A 17257-nucleotide genomic window follows, 5' to 3' on the forward strand; every position below is an offset into this window, starting at 1 on the left:
GCATAGTTAAATTGGGAAATTCACTGCTGCAATAGTACTGTTTATCTTTAATTTATTATTTGAAGGCATCTGAAGGCAGCCCTGTTTAGGGAGGCTTTTAATGCTTGATAGATTATTTCATTTCATTTTTCTGTTGGAAGCCGCCCAGAGTGACTGGGGAAACCCAGCCAGATGGGCGGGGTATAAATAATAAATTATTATTTATTATTATTATTTACATTTTTCAGTTGCCTATTAACCTAGTCCTCTAGGCCAGTGTTTCCCAACCTTGTGCCTCCAGATGTTTTCGGACTACAATTCCCATCATTCCTGACCACTGGTCTTGCTAGCTAGGGATGATGGGAGTTGTAGTCCCAAAACATCTGGAGGCACAGGGTTGGGAAACACTGCTCTAGGCAACAATTTATGCCTACAAAAACTAAAGGACAAATCAAAACAGGTATGATGCAGCATCAACACATGAAAAATACAGGCACATAAAAGGGGTTTCTCGGATCCCACATGGGTAAAAATAGATTTAAAATATCCCTGAATCTATCCTTCGAAACACTGGCAGTCTGTAGAGCTCTTGGAAGAGAGCATTACACAGCTTAAGGGTCACCATGGAAAAAAGCCATGAACTAAGATAGTTTTTAAAGGGGATCAAACAAATCCACGATGGATAACTCTATCAGCAGCTATTAGTTATGAGAGCCAGGTGGAACCTCCATGGCCAAGCAGTGTATTTCTGAATCTCAGATGCCTGTTGGGGGGGGGGGAATGACTATCCAGCAGGGATGAGAGTGTTGCTTTCACATTCTTCCTGGGAAGCATCTGCTTGGCTACTGTGAGAAACAGGAACAGATGGGACCTCTTGTCTGATGCAGCAGGCCTTCTCTTCATGTTCTAACAACCTCGTTTGCATCTTTTGCAGTGTTTCTTCCTGGATCTCTTTTATAAGCTTTTTTTAAAAACATCCATCTGAACCCCAGCGTTGGAGAGCCCTGCTCGCGCTCCTCGGCACTCTCCCACCCACCATGTACCAGTTGCTGACAGTAATGTTGTACGCAGCCCTTGAAGCCCTGGGGGGACGCACCGCTCTGGCCGTCATACAAGCCCAACATCACACAAACCAGAGCTGGGGCCTGCCCAACCTCTTGGCCCACCTGAAGCGCTTGACATCATCCAGCAGCAACGCAACCGCCGGCGCGAGCCGGGTGCGGCCCTCGGAGACGTGCCAAGGCTACTACGATGTCATGGGGCAGTACGACGCGGCGTTCAACTGCACCACGGGGGGCTACCGCTTCTGCTGCGGCACGTGCCAGTATCGCTTCTGCTGCGAGGACCGGACCAGGAGGCTGGAGCAGGGGAAGTGCCGTGACAGCCCGCAGTGGTTTGCCACCACCGTTCCCGGCACAGCCACCAACGGGCCTGATATGCCAAACGGAAGCAAGCAGACAGGCAACAGCACCGTGTACGTGATCTGTGGGGTCATCAGCTTCACCTTAGCCGTGGCAGTCGGGCTCAAATTCTTCTTCAGCAAAGCCTCAAGGAGACCGCATGGAAGAGAGCTCAACGTGCCCAGGTAAAAATGCAGGCTGCAAGGTGGGGTCAAAAGTTGTTCTTCAGCCCTGTGGCGTGAACCTGGCAGCATTTCAGCTGGCAGTGGGGCTCAGAGCTGGACTGGGATTCTGTCCCCAGTGTGGCTCCAGATTGGGATTCTTTGTGTCCTCGGAATTTTTGTAACAATTACTATTCTAACGGACTAGCACAGGTGAAACATTCTATTGATAGACCAATTTGCTTTAAAGCTTTATGTTCATGACCTTTTTGTCGTTGTTGCAAAATCATGAATTACCTCCCCAAAGTCCAGTTCTTTTGCAAATGCACACTCAACAAACGAAATAGGTGGGTAGTTTAATTGCTCTTGCCCCATATTAGAACGCCTGCCTGCTGTAAATCCTACCAGAAACACCACCTCTCTCTCTCTCCCCCCCCCTGGGATCAATGTCTTCAATTCCTATGGCGTCTGTCCCTCTCACCACCAGCTGTCTCTCTCTCTTGCCTAAGCAGAGAGAACTCTTGGACTGGTAGTTCTTTAGAGGATGTTGTCTAGGGAAGAACAAACCTCTCTGATGAACTACAAGTCCTAATTTAACTGTACAAACACATATCCTCTGTTCTAGAGAAGGACCTGGGCCAGTAACTCGCTGTTCAGATTGTTGCTTGCTGTGCTTTAACACTGCATTGGACTGAAAATGAATTGCAAGTAAAACTCCATATCAGAATGCCGCTATACAAATCTATGGTGAGGCCACACTTGAAATATTGTGTTTAGATGGCATTGTAGAACTAGAAAAGGCATGAGTTTCTTTACACAAATTTTAAAAAAGAATCAATTTTTTAAAAAAGAAATAAAAGAACTTGGAGTCATCAAATGAAGCTCAGAAAATTCACAACAGACAAGAGGAAGTACTTCATACAGCACATAGTTAACCAATGGGGTTTGCTAAGTGATGTGGTAAGGTAAAGGTAAAGGGACCCCTGAGCATTAGGTCCAGTCGTGACCGACTCTGGGGTTGCGTGCTCATCTCGCATTATTGGCCGAGGGAGCCGGCGTATAGCTTCCAGGTCATGTGGCCAGCATGACAAAGCTGCTTCTGGCAAACCAGAGCAGCACATGGAAACGCCGTTTACCTTCCCGCTGTAGTGGTACCTATTTATCTACTTGCATTTTGACGTGCTTTCGAACTGCTAGGTTGGCAGGAGCTGGGACCAAGCAACGGGAGCTCACCCCGTCATAGGGATTCGAAGCGCCGACCTTCTGATCAGCAAGCCCTAGGCTCAGTGGTTTAACCCACAGCGCCACCTGGCTCAGTGGTTTAACCCACAGCGCCACATAGTTAACCAATGGGGTTTGCTAAGTGATGTGGTAATGCCCCCCAATTTGGATGGCTTTAAAAGGGGTTTAGACATGTTTGTGGGAAGCTGTCAACTGCTGTTAGCCAGGATGGCTCTATAATACCTTGAGTATCAGACGCAGTATGCCTCTGAACACCAGTTGCAAAAGCGGGGAGAGCTCTCTTGCACCACGCCCCGCCAGCACCTGGGGCAGAGCTTTTTTGCTGTAGGGGCAACACTGAGACTAAGGAGAAGGAACTTCCACCCCCTGGACTGTTTATTAGAAGGCAGACAGGCAGGCAAGCAAGCAAGGATTGGCTTTGGGGAGGCTGAAGTTGGACAAACTTCCACTGAATCATGCTATAGTGTAAAGATACTAAGGTGGGATGATGGCTCAGTTGGTAAAGCATGAGACTTGCGGTCGTGGGTTCGAGCCCCATGTTGGGCAAAAAGATTCCTGCATTGCAGGGGGTTGGACTTGATAGTCCTCCTTGTGGTCCCTTCCAACTTTACAATTTTATGATTTTATGAATGAAGTGCCTCAATCCAGCCCAAACATATGCCTTGGTGTCCCTTTCACTAACACCTCCTTTCTTTTCCTGGCCCCAGGGCACTGGTTGACATTCTCAGGCATCAAGCAGGCAGCAGCTCGTGCTCTGAACGCAACAACAGCCTCGTCATTAACTCAAACTTCCAAGACAACGGTTCAGCTCGTCCCCCGAAGAACCTGTACAACACAGTGAAACCCTCCAAAAGTAGCCATGGTAAGAGAGGCAGCTAAAAACTGCAGGCAGCCTGACAAGGCGAGTGGTGGCTTAAGGTTGCTCAATTCTGGATCAGCTACCAACCTTCACCAACAGCTTGATCTGCAGAATTATTTATTAGAATTCGAGGAAAGATTTATTTAATGTCATCCATCCTAATCAACACTGTCCCCATCTCTGAAAAGGCTTCACCCTGATTAATCAATAGTGTGCGAGTGCACTGAATATCTAAGTGAGATTATTTGGATGTACTGTAATGCCAAAACTATGCTTTGTAGAACCCAAACCAAGGCTTTGTTATACTTGTTGAACCAGTGCTTTCCAACAAATCATGGTTTGTGAGCGGCAGCCAGATCAGAACCCGAAATCACAAGTTTGCAAACCGGTGATTTGGTGTCACACCTGAATCAATGACCATGGCTACGTTGTTCCACTCTCAGAGGCTTTTGTGTGGGATAGCATCAAGAAAATATTGAGGAAAGTGGAGGAGGGAAGGAAATTGCACAAACTATGGTAAATCTTGGAACACCAACTACGGTTTGGAGTCTCAGCTAAAGTTAGCACAAACCATGGTTTCGTGTTAATGTATGCACCAACCCCCATGTGGAATCACCTGGGAACTCTCCTTCTCAGCCCTTTGAAGGAAGGAATGCCATATAAATGTAACAAAAAAAAGTCCTCCCAAGCCAGCAAAACTGGGGTCAAGAACATGGCTCCTTTAAAAGAGGTGAAGGCCTCTCACCCCGTTTTCCAACAGCAGGCTGAGCTGGCTTCTCCATGGACCCCAGGAATCTTCCTGGAATCTATCCCCTATTTTCTCTGTGATCTACTTCTAGCCCCTTCTCTCACTATTTTTGTTGGAATATGTTAACTCCTGCTCTTTGGAGTGTGTGTGTGTGTGTGTGTGTGTGTGTGTGTGTGTGTATTCTCAGCAGGAATTAAGCTGCAAAAGCTTGTGGGGAAACAGCCTCTTTGCCATAGCAACTGGTTCTAGCTGTCTGGCTGTCTTTGTGTCGGCTTGAAGATTAATATTAGGGTTGTGGGGGGAGGGCCTTATTCAAACATGAACTGTTTTCTTTCCAGGTAGAAAGAAAAGCCTTCAAGTGCTCAGGAAAGCTGGCGCTTTAGTTTCCCTCTTCCCTGCTAAATGCTCCCTTCTCACTCAGGAGCCCAGACACACCTGGCCTCAGTTATTTGTTTTAGTAGCAAACTCAGGGGTGGCGAGTGCCAACGAAGTTGTAGGCAAAACCAGGGCCACTGGCAAACAAGGGGGGAGATGTCAGCATGCTCAGGGAGAACCTCAAGGTTTGCAGAAGTACAAAAAATATTTTGGGGGTGGGGAGCCCAAAGGCTGCACTCCCCCCCCCAACAGGAGTGAGTGAGAAATGTGCAATGTCCGCTGTGGAAGGTATGGCTGGCTGGAACCTGAAACAACACAAGTCCTTTTAGGAGGGAGGGTACGGTGCAACATTTTGCTGCAGACCCCACTTGCCATCGTAACAGTGTAATACTGTCTTAATTGAGAGCCAGAGTGTGTCAGACTTTGACCGGTTCAAATCCCAGCTCAACCTTGAAGCTCACTCACCTTTGGTCAATCATACTCTCCCAGCCTAACCTATTGCCAAGGGTGGAAGTTGTAACCCAGGGGTCCCCAAACTAAGGCCCGGGGGCCGGATGCGGCCCAATCGCCTTCTAAATCAGGCCCGCGGACGGTCCGGAAATCAGTGTGTTTTTACATGAGTAGAATGTATTATTTTGTTTAAAATGCATCTCTGGGTTATTTGTGGGGCCTGCCTGGTGTTTTTTACATGAATAGAATGTGTCCTTTTATTTAAAATGCATCTCTGGGTTATTTGTGGGCCATAGGAATTCATTCATTTTTTTTTTCAAAATATAGTCCGGCCCCCCACAAGGTCTGAGGGACAGTGGACCGGCCCCCTGCTGAAAAAGTTTGCTGACCCCTGTTGTAACCTTTATAATGGAACAGATGGCATAGGTCCTCCTTCCATGGCACCTTCATGCCTAGATCCTCAAATGGCTGCAGAAACAGAGGAAAGGGGTTTGGCAGTCCCCAGATCTGTCTCCTAAATTTATTGGGCTCCAATGCCAGGAGCCAGGCTGTCCTCTTCAACCTCTCCCTCCCTCCCAACCCTCAAATAAAGCATGGCAGGCCATGTATGTTCTATGAGAGGGGTGGGCAATTTTCAGGCTTGTAAGATCTCCTTTGTTTCTTTCACTAGAGACCTAAGGTCCATCAGGTACAAGAAACGTGCTGAGGATTAAGGAACAGGGTGCCTCTGAGCACATCACTCAGTCCCAGCAATCTATTAACAGTATCAGGAAGACCAACCGTTCCACAGAAAAATCCACTCCTGGTTTTCCCCCAAGCATTCTTTTTTAGTAGCATAATTGGAAGGGTTTTGTTTTTTTAAAAAAGGTTTCTTGCTATTATTTGTCAACTGGGAGTCAGAGAACCCTTGCTAAACTCCTGCAAACCCTCCAGTAGATCCTGATCTACCTTCTGCTCTGCCTTGCTCTAGTTGCCTCCTTGCGTACATAGCGGGTGGGGAGAATGTGGCTGCGGTCAGGTTCTGCTGCAGTTGGGTTCTGCTTTTGGGCTTCCCATTGGCACCTTTGAGAACAGGATGCTGGACTAGAAGGGACTTTCACCTGAACATATGCAGGGTCCTTCTTATGTTCAATATAAGCATGCATCATTCATCCCTTTCAAATGATGGTGTGATCAATTTGCATGCCTAGTTCTGATCACAATCTCAACCTGTGCCGATATTCTCCCAGCCCAAATCCGGTTGTGAAATTTCCCTGCAACAAATAAATAAATTAGCTAATGTTAATGCAGCCACACTGGCCCTGCAGACCAACGTTGCCAGAATTGTTTGCAAGTTTGGAGCGGACATTTTTCGTCTGTGTTGGGGGACCTCTAGTGGCTGCTCAAGGCAGATAAGAATGGTCTCCAGCTTTAGCAGGTGAACGTTGTTAACATGGTCCACCCCATACACATACACACGCTTCTTTCTCTTGCTTTGTTTTTGCCTTGCAGATAACATGCATCATAATTACATCCACCTGAACGTCAACAGCCCCAAGCACCACACGGCCACTCTGGGTAAGTGCTAGTGACATCTTAGCAACTTGCTGATTCTCTATTGACTTATTTATTTGTATAAATCAAAAATAATAATGATGGTGGACTGCTTTTTGGATAAAAAAACCCTCCTGCCCCCAAAGTGCCATGCAATTTTTAAACCCTGAGTATTACTTATACTTTTGCACTATAAAACAGAGAGACAGAAGGCATACAGCATAAGATCAACAAAGCTAATCAGGGAAGCAAACCAACTTTAGTTGGAAGCTCATTGAAAAAGGATAGTCTTTACCGCTTTCTCATAAACTGGCAGGCAGGGGGGGCTAAAGAGACCTTCCAACAAGGGAGGGTGTTCTGGAGTGAATCTGGGCGCCCTATTGAAGAAGGACAATTGTTCAGGGGTAGAATATGCAAAGTGCATGTTCTGCCCCTGACCAATGGTCCCTCTCCAGTGCAGAAGGCAATCAGGTAGCAGGTTATGAGAAGGGCCAAGGATGGGGAACTTGTGTGTCTTCCAGATGTTGTTGGACTCCAACTCCCAATCAGCGGCAATGGATAATGGGAGTTGTAGTCCAGCACCCTGGTTCCCCATCCCTGTGCTTTCTAGGTCATATGTACACCTTATATTTAAATAACCCTTACACTACTGAAACAGTCTTGGATTCCCACAAATAATCATGAGAACTGTAGTTTATTCCTCAGCCGCAGAGCTGCAATCCACAACGCCCTTAACAAACTGCAGCTCCTTTGATTCTGAGAAGTGGTATAAGAGTGCTTTAAAGGTAAGGTGTGGTTGTGAAAGAGTAGCCAATACTGGGCTAGGTGATGGATCAATAGTCTAACCATATACTGTATAAGATAGCTTCCTGATAGGTCTGAGAGGGCCATGAGTGCCCTCTAGGTCCTATCCTTTGTTGGTTGGCTTACCTGGAGGAGGGCAGCAGTGGTCTGAGAAGCACCAGGTGGCTATGTCTAGCTGCCATTTTTATTATGCACAATGCCCCCAATTAAGTGTCGCTCTACAGCATTGTGGGCAATTTAAAAGGCAGCTAGTCTCAAACATTGCCAGGCTATGAAAAAAAATACATTTCAAAGTGGTTCAGGGCAGTTATTAGCAGTGGACCCTACTGCAGTGTTGGTTCCTTGGTAGCTGCGCCAGGATATTGACGCCAGGCCTGCTTTCTGTGTTGCAGAGCTGAGAAGGCCCTGTCTCATATACACACTGGGGGATTTGGCGTCTTCCTGGATAATCTCAGTGGGGGAATCAAAAGCATGGTGTGAAGGTGAGGGGGGGGGCTCATATCCCAGGGCTGTGTAGGCAAGTTGCCAAACATGTCGTCCACCTGCTTGGAACTGCCAGCACTCATTCTTAGGGTGCCTACGTTGTGGTGACTGAAGGTCTTGCAACATGCTGGCTTTTTAATATCTGGGAAGGGGGAGGCTGCAGACCACGTGCCCAGTCTGCAACAGTCAAATGTCAGGCCCATCCTTCCTCCTGCTTTCCATTAACTTAAAGCCCATAGGGTAATTCCAGCAGTCAGGGCAGCAGGGAGAGAGCTCTGGTCACTTCAAAATGAGCTGTTTAATTCAGCCTGATTTGTTTGCAGAAATATTAGACGATGTTGGTTAATTATGAGCATTCAGTTTGATTTGCTTGTGGGGAGGTTGCGTCAAGCAAGTGTCATCCTGCACTTTCTTCTGCCTTTTCCTGCCACTTTCCTTAATGCAAAGAGCCTGATCCTTCCTTTGGGGAAGTGGGTTTGTTTTACAAGAGCCCAAAATCAGCTTTAACTGCGCAACCTGAATTTACCGGGAGGTGATTCAATCAATCCCACCTGAAAACAGTGACAGTCTGGAAGTGGCCTCCGTCCTCTTCCAGTGTGAGAGCCAGTGTGGTGTAGTGGTTAAGAGCGGTAGTCTCGTAATCTGGGGAACCGGGTTCGCGTCTCCGCTCCTCCACATGCAGCTGCTGGGTGACCTTGGGCTAGTCACACTTCTTTGAAGTCTCTCAGCCTCACTCACCCCACAGAGTGTTTGTTGTGGAGGAGGAAGGGAAAGGAGAATGTTAGCTGCTTCGAGACTCCTTCGGGTAGTGATAAAGCAGGATCAGGGCTGGCTCAAGATAGACCCCAGGTGGCGCGGTGCGCCAGGGCGCTGCGTGGCAAAGCTGTGCGGAAACCATACTGCGCCCTGCGAGGGCGCCGGAGCGATCTCCGCCCCTCAGCACCAGGGCGTGTGACCTGCTCGAGACTGCCCTGAGCGGGATATCAAATCCAAACTCCTCTTCTTCCTCCTCTTCCTCCTCTTCCTCCTCCTCTTCCTCCTCTTCCTCCTCCTCTTCCTCCTCCTCCTCTTCCTCCTCCTCCTCCTCCTCCTCCTCCTCCTCTGGGTGTTACAAAATCCAGTGGTGCCCCAAGTTCCAAATTGAGTAAGTTTATTAAAGAAGATTATAAAGAGAAACGAGGAGACAGGCAGTGAGTATATAAAATAAAACAGCTTACTGGTCTACCTAAGTATGTATTGAGCAGAATGATATTTCAAGCCGACTTACTTAAGGTGCTTCTAGATCTCTCCTTCACTGCATCATCACCCTGTCCTGTTCATTCAGACTTCTCAGAGTGTACTCATGATGTTGTCCAACATTTACACTTTTCTTGGGATTCCCACCCCCCTGTTAAACTACTTTGAGCTGCTTAATTTACTGACACAGAAAATCCAGTATGTGAGGAAATGGGCATTTCCTTGATCTGCTTCCTCCATGTGGATAATCTGGCAAACAGAAAGCAACACGCAGGCTAATAGTATACTAACAATATTATATGAAAGGCACAAATACAGGATGGGTGACACCTGGCTTGAGAGCAGTACATGTGAAAAGGATCTAGGAGTCTTGGTAGACCACAAACTTGACATGAGTCAACAGTGTGATGCAGCAGCTAAAAAAGCCAATGCAATTCTGGGCTGCATCAATAGGAGTATAGCATCTAGATCAAGGGAAGTAATAGTACCACTGTATTCTGCTCTGGTCAGACCTCACCTGGAGTACTGTGTCCAGTTCTGGGCACCACAGTTCAAGAAGGATACTGACAAGCTGGAACGTGTCCAGAAGAGGGCAACCAAAATGGTAAAAGGCCTGGAAATGATGCCTTATGTGGAACGGCTTAGGGAGCTGGGTATGGTTAGCCTGGAGAAGAGAAGGTTAAGGGGTGATATGATAGCCATACAAAAGGATGTCATATAGAGGAGGGAGAAAGGTTGTTTTCTGCTGCTCCAGAGAAGCGGACACGGAGCAATGGATTCAAACTACAGTACAAGAAAGTAGGTTCCACCTAAACATTAGGAAGAACTTCCTGGCATTAAGAGCTGTTCAGCAGTGGAATTTGCTACCAAGGAGTGTGGTGGAGTCTCCTTCTTTGGAGGTCTTTAAGCAGAGGCTTGACAGCCATATGTCAAGAATGCTTTGATGGTGTTTCCTGCTTGGCAGGGGGTTGGACTGGATGGCCCTTGTGGTCTCTTCCAACTCTATGATTCTATATAACACTATCAAACTGTTTCTTAATTCACAATCAGAAAACATACAGTATGTACATGGAGTCACAAACTAATAAGAGTCAAGTAGATATTCCATGAAAAGAAATGACCAGATTGAGGCTAAATGCCTTCCAAAGTTAATATCCTATACAAATTTTTGCCGAGTGAGCTGGAGCAAGATGGTGCTTTAAGCACAGCAACACAGAAGAATGATGGTAGGTGCTCCAAACACAGCAACAGGAACAGAACAGTCCTTCCAGGATAATAGACTGTTTCAATAAATGTTCTTCATCCGCTGGCAATAATATAAAAATAAAATCCATTACAATAAAATACAGTGATTGAAATGACATACCTGCACATTCTATAATGGGTTGTAAGACAATAACAGATACATTACCAAGTCAAATGTCCACAAAGGTGCACCAAATAACCGTGGATCAGCTGTCACTCAAATTGCATTAAGCTGATACTGTTGGCTAAAACCTAGTAGCATTTTGAAGGCTGCCAGCAGGTTCATCGAATTCCATAGAATTACGTAGAATTTAAAGATACAGCATCCAATCTATAGCAAAGAGAATACAAACAACAGCCATCTTAACAAGAAACTTAAACAAAACAATTAAAGTCTAATTCAGTATTTAATCCCCCAGGGTGCGGGGGGGGGAGGAGGAAGGGGGGTGCGGGCCACCCCAGGTGTCACCACTGAGGGAGGTGACAAAATGCCGGGCAGCACTCACTGCAGGTCCTGCAGCGTGCCCAAGCTACATGTCTCTCCTGGGTGTGTGCACAGGCTCCACATTGGCCAAATAGTCTGCCTGCTGCTTCCCCCCCCCCCAGCTGTTTTTAAATCAGGAGGGCTGACATTACAGTTGTCCACTTAAAGTGGCCACCTGAAGAAGCCTCAGTTGATCCTGTACTTCTACTCATTCTATTGCTTTTCCAGTAATGCTACTGGGGAAGCAGAACAGACATTCCATAACCATTCTGGGATTCTGTGCCATGTTCACCTGATCCGGAACTCAGATCGGATGAATGGGATTTTATCAGATGTGTCTCCCACTTCGCCTAGGTCATCCTTGCTGTTTCCTGGGAAAACAATAACAAATCCTATGGCTATGGCTGCATTTAAGATGAGGTTTGAATCTTGTGTATCAGGGGAAACTGGTTTACAAAAATGTAAATAACATCACCCTACAATCCTATGGTGCTGGAGGAGACTCTTGAGAGTCCCATGGACTGCAAGAAGATCAAACCTATCCATTCTTAAGGAAATCAGCCCAGAGTGCTCACTGGAAGGACAGATCGTGAAGCTGAGGCTCCAATACTTTGGCCACCTCATGAGAAGAGAAGACTCCCTGGAAAAGACCCTGATGTTGGGAAAGATTGAGGGCACTAGGAGAAGGGGACGATAGAGGACGAGATGGTTGGACAGTGTTCTCGAAGCTACGAACATGAATTTGACCAAACTGCGGGAAGCAGTGGAAGACAGGAGTGCCTGGCGTGCTATGGTCCATGGGGTCACGAAGAGTCGGACACGACTAAACAACAACAACAACACAATGCTAGTGGGTTCTCATTAAGACAAAACTACAAACTGACATAGGAATGTGGATAACTGAATTTAAATTGGGGGGGGGGATGAAATGGATGGATTTGCCCATCTCTAGATGGGCAGAAGGCAGAATTGAGTTGGGAACAGAGTGGGAGAGGACGGCCAGGTGGAATCGCCCCTCTCTCTCTTTCCAGAACAGCAGACAGAGGAGAGGGGAGGAATGAAGGAAGAGAGGAGAATGTCAGTTTCATCTCAGGACTGCTGATCCTGGCAGCCACTGTGCTTTGGCAGATGGAAGTGAATCTGCTCAGTGCTTAGCCAAGTGCGGAGGCAGGAGATTTCCCAGGCAGGCTCCCCGTCTCCCAAGCCTCCTTTGCTTTGCTACAGTCTCTTGCTGCCCCTGCTTGAAGTAATTGAGGGTGGGGGTATGTCAAGACACCGCTTGACTTTTCAGCCCTGCATGGTTCATATGAAGCTGCTGATACATTTTTAAAACCAAACTGTCAGCTTAAAGTTTATATGTATTTAGCAGAGTGGATGGATGGGGAGCTTGAAAGCTGGAGCTAACCCGCCACCCGTCATCTGTTTTATTTGTACATCACTGCCATGGTTTAGAAGGGTAAAATAAAATAAGACAGGACTACGATTGGTACAAAGGTTCTTTTCTTAAGAGTCACTTCCTATCCACAAAGATGGCTTTGGATTCTAAGTCTACAACGTGAGAGACAGTTTCATGGCTGCCTCGTGCAGAAGGAGAGCAAAGAGAGATAGAAGCATGCAGGAGAAAGGGTTGCAGCTTAGGTGTCAGTGGGAAACCACAAAGTGTAGCTGCCCTATCATCTGTTAGACTCAACACTGCCCTCTACTGACCGGAGGAATGCAAAGTTGCTTATACCCAATAGCTGCCTTATACCGAGTCTTGTGCCTCAGTGAGACATGTGCAAGTAGCTTGCCCATAATAGGCATTAGGGGGGGATTTAAGAGTATTTTTTTATTGTTACTGAGGCATCATTTTGTGTTTTACAAATTATTTAGCTATGACAATAATGGAGGATAAATAACAAAAGAACAAGCAGTTCTTCATGCGGAAAAGAGTAAACGAGTTAGTAGAGAACCTGCTGTTAGGAAACAGGAAATTGCCAATTAAGACCAGTTAATAATGAATGCTACAGCCGGGAGGGAAATCAGCTCCTGGAAAAGCAGAATACCTCCTTAACAGGAGAGGGGTGCCTAGCAAAACAACCTGTGGTGGACTCCCATCCATGTCAGTGGTCCCAGCCCTCTGCTCACCCACCCACCCACTTGCTCCCCTTGTTGTGGTTTGGCCCTGAGAGAGGGGCTGAGGCAAGGAAATGATCACAAATCATTTTCACGTTCCAACAATGCTAGTCTAGGGCAGTGGTTCCTAATTAGCTAAGTACTGCAAACTCCTTGTTTTTCAAAAGCCAAGCCATGGACTTGATGTCCATGTTGATGTCCCTACTGTTATGTGAATGGTGCCATGGGCCCCTTGGGTGGGTCACACGGACCCCCAATTGGGAACCACTGCGCTAGGGCACTGTGGGGAAACCAAAATGGTGGGCAGCTAGCTTCCCAGCCACTTGCATCCATGGCAATACTGAAGAGCCTTGCCAGGACACATGGACCCCAGCAACTGGCAGCCCCAACACATAGCCGCCACATTTTGCAAGCCCACGCTGGAAAGACTGGTGCTGCAATTAAGTATGTTATCGTTGGGAAAAGCCACTCTGAGGGTGAGGGAAGAAAGAGCAAGGTCAGCTGCTCTTGGTTGTCTTGGTGTTCCACTTGCAGCTGACTTGATTGTAATCAGGAGACGAAATGCCAAGGTCTTGGTGGTGGGTGAGGTTGTCATGGAGGATAAGGCAATTGGCGGCTACTAATTCTGATGGATATGTTGTACCTGCCCTGTTGGAGGTTACATGTACAGTGGAACCTCGGTTTATGAACACCTCGGTTTATGAATTTTCGGTTTATGAACGCTGCGGACCCATCTGGAACGGATTAATTCATTTTCCATTACTTTCAATGGGAAAGTTTGCTTCAGTTTATGAACGCTTCAGTTTATGAACAGACTTCCGGAACCAATTACACCCATGCTTCAGTTTATGAACGCTTCAGTTTAAGTACTCCGCGGACCCGTCTGGAACGGATTAATCCACTTTCCATTACTTTCAATGGGAAAGTTTGCTTCAGTTTATGAACACTTACTCCGCAGACCGTCTGGAACGGATTAATTCACTTTCCATTACTTTCAATGGGAAAGTTCGCTTCAGTTTATGAACGCTTCAGTTTATGAACAGACTTCCGGAACCAATTGTGTTCATAAACCGAGGTACCACTGTATTGCCTCTGAATATTGGTTGCTGGAAACCACAGGAGGGAAGAGTCTTGTTGTGCTCAGGTTCTGCTTTTAAGCTCCCCATAATAGGCATCTGGTTAGATGGGCCACTGGCCTCATCCAGCAGGGCTCCCCGTGTGTGTGTGTGTGTTGTTGTTGTTGTTGTTGTTGTTGTTTTGTATTTAAAATTTTCATTATTACCATTTCCAAAATCACATTCAAGTACTGTACACATTTCCACCATTAATATCTTTCTTTTAAATGAAAACATGCAATGACTTCCCTTCTTCCCCATCCCTGGTTCCTTTAATTTCCCCACCATCCCTGCATATTCTTATATATCCATTTAGATCTCTTTTTCCCCTTTCTTCCTTTGTTATATATTATACTGCTGAATTTACCTTAATGCTGCTAGCGTTTTCACTTGTTTACAATTATTTTCCAAATACTCCACAATGTTTTCCCACTCCTCTTTACATACTGTACTTGGTCTTCTTGCTCTCTTATTTTACCTGTTATACCTGCTAACTCTGCATAGACTATAATCATTTTTAATTGCCAATCCTTCTTTTTAGGGACCTCACTCACCTGCCATTTTGGGGGCTAACAAGATCTGAGCTGCACCCCTTTTGTTCTTACGTTCTTAAGGTGAAGGTGAATCAAGGCAGAGATTCCAGAGAGCAGGCGCTGTGACGGGGAAGCTGTGTGCAGTTTAGGCAGCCAGCACAAGACATTTTGGCCCCTGAGGGTACCAAAATGGTACCCTCTCCCCACCAGGGAAGAAGGTGTGAGGGAAGATCCACATCAGGAGCAAGGAGGTGGGAAGAAAGATCAGCATCAGGATCTGCTGTCTGGTAGATCCTGCCGCCTGAGGCAGTCACTTCACCTTGCCTCATGGGTGGCCTGGCCCTGAGTTGAGGAATAAATAGAATGCTGTTTGCAGAGCCAACAGGAGAATCCTTATGATGAGAAGGATCCTTGCCTTTCTCGAAAGTTTAGGATTCACCAGGTACTCTCTGAATTAAGCTCTGGGGAACTTAACAGCCACCACTAACCATGTCCACAAGAGTGTGGGAGGACAGTATAATAAATATGGGAACGCCAGAGGTTTGTCAGCATTGTCACCTGCATGCTCAGTAAAAAAACGACAAAGGACTAAATAGCTAGCATGGAAGCAACTTGTCTTACTAAAACTCCAAATGCCCTGGAGTTGAACTAATATGCTTTCTCTTCTTTCTCTGTCCCCTAAAAGATTGGCATGTGAACCACACGCCCAGCCACGCAACCACGAAGTACAACACCCTCAGCTGCTCCCGTTCTTTCCACAATCTTTCCCATCTGCCCCCATCATATGAGACAGCCGTCAAGTCAGAACTTAACCGCTATTCTTCACTCAAGCGCTTGGGTAAGCTGGAGCATTTAGCAAGGGAATACTGGGAGGATATTTTTGCTGATCTCCAAAGGCTAATAATTTGAGCCTTTCTCCTCCATGATACACATAGCTGCCAAGTTTTCCCTTTTCTCGCGAGGAAGCCTATTCAGCATAAGGGAAAATCCCTTTTAAAAAGGGATAACTTGGCAGCTATGATGATACACAGCCATCTCTCGCTTTCTTTACCATCATCCCTGACCCTGTTTCCTCTATACGGAAAATTTTCACACGTGGGCTTACATTGCCATTGAGCCTTTCTTGGGCTCCTTCTGTGACCGACATGGCTGTTGATGGCGCGGAAGAAAAACTGCCTTTATAATGCAAATGAGAATTTTAGCCAATGTATGTATTATAAATTGTTTGAGGGCCAAATCAGATGTGATTTTATTGCTATATCCTTCCCTTTCACATACCGATCATGAGGTGTTTTTGTTTCTTGGGAGTGGAGGGAGTCTGTTTTGCCCTTCTCTTTCATCATCTTCTCACATCCGCCAGTCCACCTTTTCATCATTCAATGACATCTTACTTATCTCTCCTATCTCCCAGCAGCTGAGAAGGACTTGGATGAATTCTATGCCAAACGGAGGCATCTTGCCGAACTGACCCGAGGGACTCTGCCCTTACATGCCATGAAGATGAACTACGACACGGATGCTTACTCCGAGAAGTCCCACAACCCACGGCGTGTCATGTCACAGGAACACATCCTTTCAGATGGTGGCGGTGGAGGGGGAAGCTACCGCCCATCTCACTACGACTACACTATTCCACGAGAGCGTGTCATATCTCACGAGCACCTCCTCTCCCGCGAAAACTTGCATTCTCAGGAGCGCCTGCTCTCTCCTGAGCGTCTTCATCAGCGCACAGGCCCCTTCCAGGAGATGCATCTGGGCCACCAGAAGGCCGTTTCTCAGACCAACGTCTGCGCCAGCAGCACTCCCATGCATGAGCACCACCACGTGATGATGAAGAACTCTCACCCCACCTCCAACAATTCCCCCAAGGCATCTGCTCCTTGGGAAGGCAGTACTAGCCAGGCTGCCACCCGGCGCCAAGGCTTTGCAGCCAAGAGGCAAAGCACCATTGATCAAGTCCAGTTCATCCCTGGGCACCACCCAACCCAACACCTCCCTACTGGCAGCAAGAACGAGGTCACCGTGTGAGAGGGCCCTAATCCCCAACTCAGGTTGATTTGACTTTTCAAGGCCATATTTCTCTACCCTTTTCTGCTCCACCCCACCCTTTCTTTGGTGCTCACCATCTTGGGGCTCCTTTTGTTTTTTTTAAAGCCCTATGGCCTCCATCTTGGTTGATGTCAAGACCTAGCCTGGTCTTTGATAATGATACCATCTTAGTCTTCACTGGCTTTTGATGATCTCCAACCGACCTGCCAGGTCTTGACAATCTTTGATGATGACGTTGGCTGTCAGAATTTAATGACATCAACACCAAGGCTCATGGTCAAGATGCAATGGTGTCAAGGCCCAGCTTGGTTCCTTAGAGGAAACCTACTGCACAATCTTGGTCAGTTTCTGAAGATGTCAAAATTAGTAGGTCTCATGTATTAGATTCTGCTGCTATCTCTTCCCATAGTCTGTTGACATCGCTGCTGTCCAGATCTGATTACATC

The 17257-nt window shown here is 46.8% G+C and overlaps 1 protein-coding gene across 1 annotated transcript; it reads left to right on the forward strand.

The window, feature by feature from the left end:
- The first annotated feature begins 1016 nt into the window (after positions 1-1016).
- SHISA7 (shisa family member 7) lies at positions 1017-16790 on the forward strand. Its single transcript, XM_035134230.2, has 5 exons — positions 1017-1564; positions 3490-3644; positions 6706-6771; positions 15448-15600; positions 16174-16790. The coding sequence occupies exons 1-5, from the start codon at positions 1017-1019 to the stop codon at positions 16788-16790; spliced, it is 1539 nt and encodes a 512-aa protein (XP_034990121.1).
- The last annotated feature ends 467 nt before the right edge of the window (positions 16791-17257 follow it).

Source organism: Zootoca vivipara, chromosome 12, assembly GCF_965207765.1.
Source record: "Zootoca vivipara chromosome 12, rZooViv2.hap1.1, whole genome shotgun sequence".
Taxonomy (NCBI): Eukaryota; Metazoa; Chordata; class Lepidosauria; order Squamata; family Lacertidae; genus Zootoca; species Zootoca vivipara.